This window comes from Carya illinoinensis, chromosome 12 (assembly GCF_018687715.1).
Source record: "Carya illinoinensis cultivar Pawnee chromosome 12, C.illinoinensisPawnee_v1, whole genome shotgun sequence".
NCBI lineage: Eukaryota > Viridiplantae > Streptophyta > Magnoliopsida > Fagales > Juglandaceae > Carya > Carya illinoinensis.
In genome coordinates, this window is record NC_056763.1 from 5,171,377 (window position 1) to 5,177,949 (window position 6,573).

The 6,573-nt window shown below is 35.2% G+C and overlaps 1 protein-coding gene across 1 annotated transcript; it reads right to left on the bottom strand.

Moving 5' to 3' along the window:
- Positions 1-1,211: 1,211 nt before the first annotated feature.
- On the bottom strand, positions 1,212-5,634 carry LOC122289582 (protein COBRA-like). Its single transcript, XM_043096720.1, has 4 exons — positions 5,341-5,634; positions 4,020-4,099; positions 2,689-3,142; positions 1,212-1,497 (listed from the first exon to the last, which is right to left on the bottom strand). Exons 1-4 carry the CDS (start codon positions 5,438-5,440, stop codon positions 1,403-1,405), a joined length of 729 nt encoding a protein of 242 aa, XP_042952654.1. The 5' UTR covers positions 5,441-5,634; the 3' UTR covers positions 1,212-1,402.
- Positions 5,635-6,573: the final 939 nt, after the last annotated feature.

Consider the following 6,573-nt stretch of genomic DNA (forward strand, 5'->3'; position numbering starts at 1 on the left):
GACTCCCATTTGTTTTGAATATGTAGTGCTAACTAATACGCCTTTTCCACATTAATTATTCGTGTAGTCAACATTTCTTTACATAGATCTCTATGTAATCTGGTGTGGTAACGAGCTAGAGTTTGAGTTTCTATAATCTTGCTATGGACAATCAACTCATGGAAGCAGTCCATGAATTGATCAACACTCAATGACCCTCACCTCAGTTGTAACATCTCTTCAAACATCATTTGCTCATAATCAATGGGTAAATATATTTTTTTTTTCAATCGTTCATTCATCTCCTCCCAATTAGAAACTGATAGACGTCGAGTACGACATAATTGTTCTTCCACACTCCCCCACCATGCTCGCACATGCCCCTTCAATTTCATTCAGACATAATGAATTTTTTGATCCTCAGATACAGCGAACCAATCGAAGTAATATTCAATGGCCGTCAACCAGTCTTCGAAAGCATTTGACTCTAATTTTCAATAAAAATCCGATACATCTACCTTTATCCTCTTAATCAATTCATCAAGAGGTTGATAATATGATCCGTGCCCACCACAAATACAATGAAAATTTTCCCTGTTATGCCAAATACGAGGCCCATGATTCTCAAACTCCCTCTCTTCTTCATCCTCCCAAACCTCTTCATCATCACTATCACTTTCATCCCGCACCTCCTCAAGAAATGGGCCACGCCCCCTCCTATTGAGAGGCCTAAACTCCCCTTGAACTTGACGCTCATCCATGACATCTAGTCGATGAGCGAGCTGCTTCAAGATTGTAATAGTTTGAGTGATTTGGTGCTACAAATTATGTTGTTTTCAGTCTTGGTTGTTCAAGTTTTGATTGTTCGACATGGTGTAAGAATTATAAAAATCTAATTGCAAGTACAACTATACACTAATATGTGTATCAATCTAATGTGATTGATTAAAAAATAAATTTTATTGAAAACAATGCTAATTTAAATTTTGCATATGAAAAAATCAGTATTGGTATACAAATTACTAAGCGACTTTACTTGTACGTAACAAAACTCATAAGAATTACCACTACGGGTTATAGGCATGAGTTGCCAAGCACCTTAAAGAAGGAACTTTGCTCTGATGCCAAAAATTGGTGCAAACTCTTTTGGTTCAACCGCACGTTGATAGCCAAGAAGAGGAAAAGAAAACAAATACAGAGTCTATGCAAATTGGAATCTCCAAAACAAATCAGGAACTACAAAGATGGCAACCGCCTTTCATTATTTTTCCTTCCCTTCAAATATTCAACCAAAGAACACATAATCTAGGAAAACAAACTAGGAAAGAAACAAACTAGGCAAGAAATAACAATCAAATAAACTAGAATTGAAATACAAATATGCTTCCCAAAAATCCTTTGCCTAACAGAGCAGCCCCATGAATTAAGGAGCATCTTCCTGATTTGCATCAGAAACACAACTGGAGGGTGTCTTTTGAGCAAGTAATTGTGAATATGTGCAAATAACATTCCAGGTCACTGCCACAAGATGCAAAGCAAGGTAAGATAAACATTGAGTAATATTTTTCTTTCATATCCAGAATTTCTTAATCCACAAAAGAGAAACAGTAGATATAATGGTAACTAATTGTAGACCTGGGCATTGCTCAGGAATAGATGAATTATTAAAACCAAAGTGCTCTATATGATAACTAAGTTAGTATACCTTGAACTATTATAGTTCATTTTATAAGTAAAATATACCTTGAGCAATTATACAATAAATATGACCGTTAAAAGAGCATCAATGTTAGAACTTTGATATGCAAAATTCTTTTGTAGCTTTGATCTTCTTGTCTCTTACACCCATCATTTCTATGTTAGTGGCGAAAAACCTAACTTTTCTTGAATGAAGAAAGGGACCAAGAGTTCTTTATATATTGTGCCTTGTAACTATGATCATCAAAAATCATAATTGATAGGCTCTTTTAACTTCTTTTAAAACTCACTAGCATTTATTAACCAATCGGAAACAAAATTACAAAGAATCAAAGACAAAAATTCAGAAAACAAAAGAGACGGAGCTAGGAAAATGGGCATGATTGGATACTATGAGAATTCACTAACTTCTCATTATTTCATTACCAAATATTACTCAAAAACAAAACATTTTTCAATTTCAAAATTTTAGCTTTTCCATCCAATCATTACTTAATCATTATTCAAACACAAAAATCAAATGCAATTTTTACAAACTTCAAAACAAAAATAATATTAAAAACATATGTTCAAACAAGTTTTTAACTTTATAATATTTTTATTCAACAATTTCTCTCTTTTCCTAAAACCCAATAAAACATCTTCACTTAAACCATTTTACAACCATTAACAAAATTCTGAGATAATACAAGTGTCCAAACATGCCTTAAAAGACTACTTAAGTTTTAAAACAAATTATTAAATTAGATATATTATTTTCATTTAAATTTTCTCTTACGCAATATTATTTAGCTTTAATTTAATAATAATACCAAGGTAAGTAAGTAACTTATTTTTACTGCGTATAGTACACAAGAATGTCAGTTGCTTGTTACCAGATATCACACGTCTACATATTTCACTCACTTAAGATGGTGTATAATGCTACTGGCTTGCTAATTACAACCCAGCATGAGAGGCATGCAGTTATGCACCTATAAATTACTGTAGAAGCCTTTAATAGGAACTTACTCAAAGCTTGGCTGACTCTTCGTTTATTTGCAGTCACAAATTTACTTGGTCTCACGATCTTTGCTGGCCCGCAAGTATATCCAGGCCCAGGAGCTTTCAGGGTGAAGTTCCTAGGCACTCTGACAGTTTTGTTAGTCGTTCCAGCTGCACCCACACTGACCTGGAACGAGCTTGCCGCATTGCCTGGGTCCTTGAACCATGAGTTTATCACTCCTCCTTTGCAGCAATTAGCAATCTGCTGGTTGTATGGAGTTCCTGGCAACAAATCCACCACGGTTGGATCCTTCTTACAGGAATGTGGAATGTTCCCCTTAAATTTTGAACAATCCCCTTGTTCAGTTGTTTGTGCCCCCATCATGCTCCAAATTACTTCTTTTTTCGCCCATGTCCACCCCAATGTCCATCCAGGTGCTTGAATGTCGCGTCGCTGGAAGTTATACATAGTAACAACAGCCTGCCAAATCAAAAGAGAATGATATTGTCATAAATTGCCTCAACCTGTAGTAAATCTGATATTGGAGAGTAGAGAAAAAGCATGATCATACACAAATAAATAGAGTAATGAATTGTGTAGCTGTAACTTTATATACATTGGTGTTAGCAATTTGACTTCTGTCCAAATGGGAACATAGACTCAAGCGGAGGCTTAAGCCCAAGAGGGGGTATTTGGCTTGTAATGGTTCTCGCATAAGATTAATGATATTCATATAGCTCTTTTACAACCAACCAATGTGATACTGCCACTTCATAAAAAATACAACTTTTTTTTTTTTTTTGGTTTGAGTTTCAAATTTTACTTAGCACCCTCTATTTAAAATAGAGTTGGGAAAAAAGGAGTAGTAAGAAAGCTTATATGTGCATCATTATTTCTCGCATAAAGGGAAGTATTGCGGTACTTTTGAGTGTGGGAGCACCATTGGGTGCATTGGTTCCTCCCATGAAGAGAATACTGTGGTAGTTCTTTTGAGCGTGAAACACCAATAGGTGTATTCAGTTTACATGATGTCCTATGGCTTGTAGGAGTTATGCTTGTGCTTGTAATCTATATCATTGACGGTTTATTTTGTTTAGTATTCCCGTAAATGTCCAATGGATTCAGCTGCACCACGTTAAATATTACTGTCTTATGTGGATCTTTTAATTTATTGCTTATGTGGTGTGCTTTCACTGGGCCAAATTGTACCTGTCACAACAAATATATTTAAACTCTAGGAATGAAAATAAAGTTTCCTTAAATTTGGGAAAGTAGTTGGAGAAGTATGATCTTAAAGTACTAGCATGAATATAGGAACCAAAACGAGCACCACCACGATACACTTCATACTACTTACAACATAGCCATCAGGCGTCCAGCTCATTATATCCCATTTGATTGTGATATTTCCAGTTGGATCGAGTGCATCATAGGCTTCTGCAGAAACATCGAGGGAAAAAAGGGTTAAAACTTGAGTTGCTAGAACTTTCCACTGATATTCTGTCATATTTTATATCAACTTAGATGTCTCAATGTCCTTTCCTTGAATTATACTAAAATAAATTCATAAATAAAAACAGGTGGGACGTTGCACTTCTCTGTTTTTGACAATTATGAGATACCACCATAACATTAAAGACACAGAATTGACTTTTGTACCTTGCCTCTTCTCCAGATGTTAACGACAGATGCATTTCCTAGCCCAATTAATTGATCAAACACATGAGATCTTTTGTTCTTCTTAGGGTTAAATAGATTCCAACTTCATGAAACGGGAAACTTAGCATTGATAAGGTCCCTCTACCTAACTACCACACCTCATATAGTAAACCTAGGACTTCAAGCTTGTAATTGCTTGAAAAATTACTTCTGATTACATGATAACTTTACAAATATGCTCAATTATCAACTTCGCTTTCTCAGCCTCTATACTAACTCTAGTAACCAAATTAACAAAGTTTTCTAAAAGCGGTAAGAATTGAGATTCAAACCTCTTTTTCTCCAGCAAATTTTTGGAGAGATTTTCAAATTATAATAACATAACTAAAGGATTAAAAACACAATTATAAAAGAACGAAAAAAAGGCTGAAGATGGACAAAAATATAAAACACTACTTGAGAAAACCCCAAAAAACTTCAACGAAGAAAAAACTGGAAAAGGAGAAGGAGAAGGAGAAGAGAAAGAAGAATATATTCTTTTCGGGGCAAAAAACTGCTCGCTATGCCTCAGATAGCAAACGTCATTCGAGAAAACCAGTTGTAATCACCACAAATGGCGGTCTGATTTATATTACCCATATATTTTATAGTCATTGATAGACCAAATAAATGCTGAATCAATGGAAAAGAGTCAGACAGAGAATTTCCCAAGTCTTCATCACTGCCTATATCAGATAATAACCATGTCTCACTCCAATCAACATATTACAAGCCCAAATATAAGAGCATTTTAAACATCCATTTGTTAAATTGATATAAATCAGTAATTACAGAAGCACATCTCCAATCCCACCACAAGTTTCCAGTCGATCAATTATATATCAGACGGCCAAATTCTTGCAAAATGGAACAGATCTCCAGCGAGCTAACCAATAGTCAGCAACACAACAATAATTAACACTTCCAAAGTACTAAAGTAGTAAAGATGGACATGAAAGCCTGCATCGTGAGGCACTGACCTGTAGAACTAAAACTGGAGCAGGAAAGCAACAAAACAAGCAGAACAGCAAAGCTGCTAGGCTTAACGGGTCCAAACGCTGACGAAGAAAGAGATCCCATTTCTTGGTACAGTTTTGTTATTGAATGTGATGTTTAAGCACTGGCTTAGCACAAGATCTGCAGAGAGGCTCTGTGGGGGAGAGAGAGAGGGAGAGAGAGAGTGAGAGAGAGATGGCTGGAAACGGAGGTTTGGCCTTCTCTGTTTCACACGGCGAGTGGCTTTCCTGAGCTTTTAAAGTGTACTTGTTAAAGTCACTCAAATCGCTGTTTTGCTGAGACATCCGGTTAATGTGACACAGCTCTATTTGTCGGTCGCTTGCGGTCATGTCACATTACTACTATACCCTTTGTTCATTTAGGCAAAAAATAATGCCCAAGATAATTAACCTACGAAAATTGCTAGAGACATGATTATATAAACTAAATTTAGAAATTAAAGTGGCTTCATAAAATTATTTCAATTTATTTTATAATAAAAATAATTTTATAATTTGTCTTATGACATTAAATTAATTTAAGCTCTACAAATATGGAATAATTATATATGGAGATGGTTAGGGACATTTTTGGAATGAAAGACATTATATTTTGACTCATTCCTAGACATCCTGTTATAATTTGAAAGAAAGTATTTATTATTTTTACCCTACACATTATATATATTGTAAATAAATTAAAATAAAGAGAGAGTTTCAAACATAGAGAAAGAATGAGAGAGAACTCAGAGAGGTTGAGAGAGAATGAGAGATGTTCTCTTATTGATCTGTATATCAAACTTATCAATTTCTTAAAGAATTCAACGATATATATAGGCGTACAAAGGGGACTATGCTAGCTCACTATGCTAGCACTATGCACTATGCATTTGACGATTAGATAAATGTGGTCATACAATTCAAGATAGTTTATAACACTTCCCCTTTGGATGACCATATTTAAAGAATATGCCTCGTTAAAACCTTGCCAAGGAAAAACCCTGTGGGAAAAAACCAATGACGAAGGAAAAAGAGTACAGTATTCATATGTATCGCCGAGTGCTTTAGGATTGCCTCATTAAAACCTTGCAAAGGAAAACCCAGTGGGATAAAACCTTAGCGAAGGAAAAAGAGTACAATCAGCACAAGTCTTCAAGACATTACTTCCCCTGAAAAGTGCATGATAACAGGTCTTCAAACCTCTGCATTCCAATGTTC

Coding starts and splice junctions, on each gene's coding strand:
- LOC122289582 (XM_043096720.1), bottom strand. CDS start 5,440: ATGGGATCTCTTTCTTCGTCAGCGTTTGGACCCGTTAAGCCTAGCAGC. Junction 4,100..5,340: donor CTCCAGTTTTAGTTCTACAG/GTCAGTGCCTCA, acceptor ATGTTTCTGCAG/AAGCCTATGATGCACTCGAT. Junction 1,498..2,688: donor AAGAGTCAGCCAAGCTTTGA/GTAAGTTCCTAT, acceptor ATCTTGTGGCAG/TGACCTGGAATGTTATTTGC.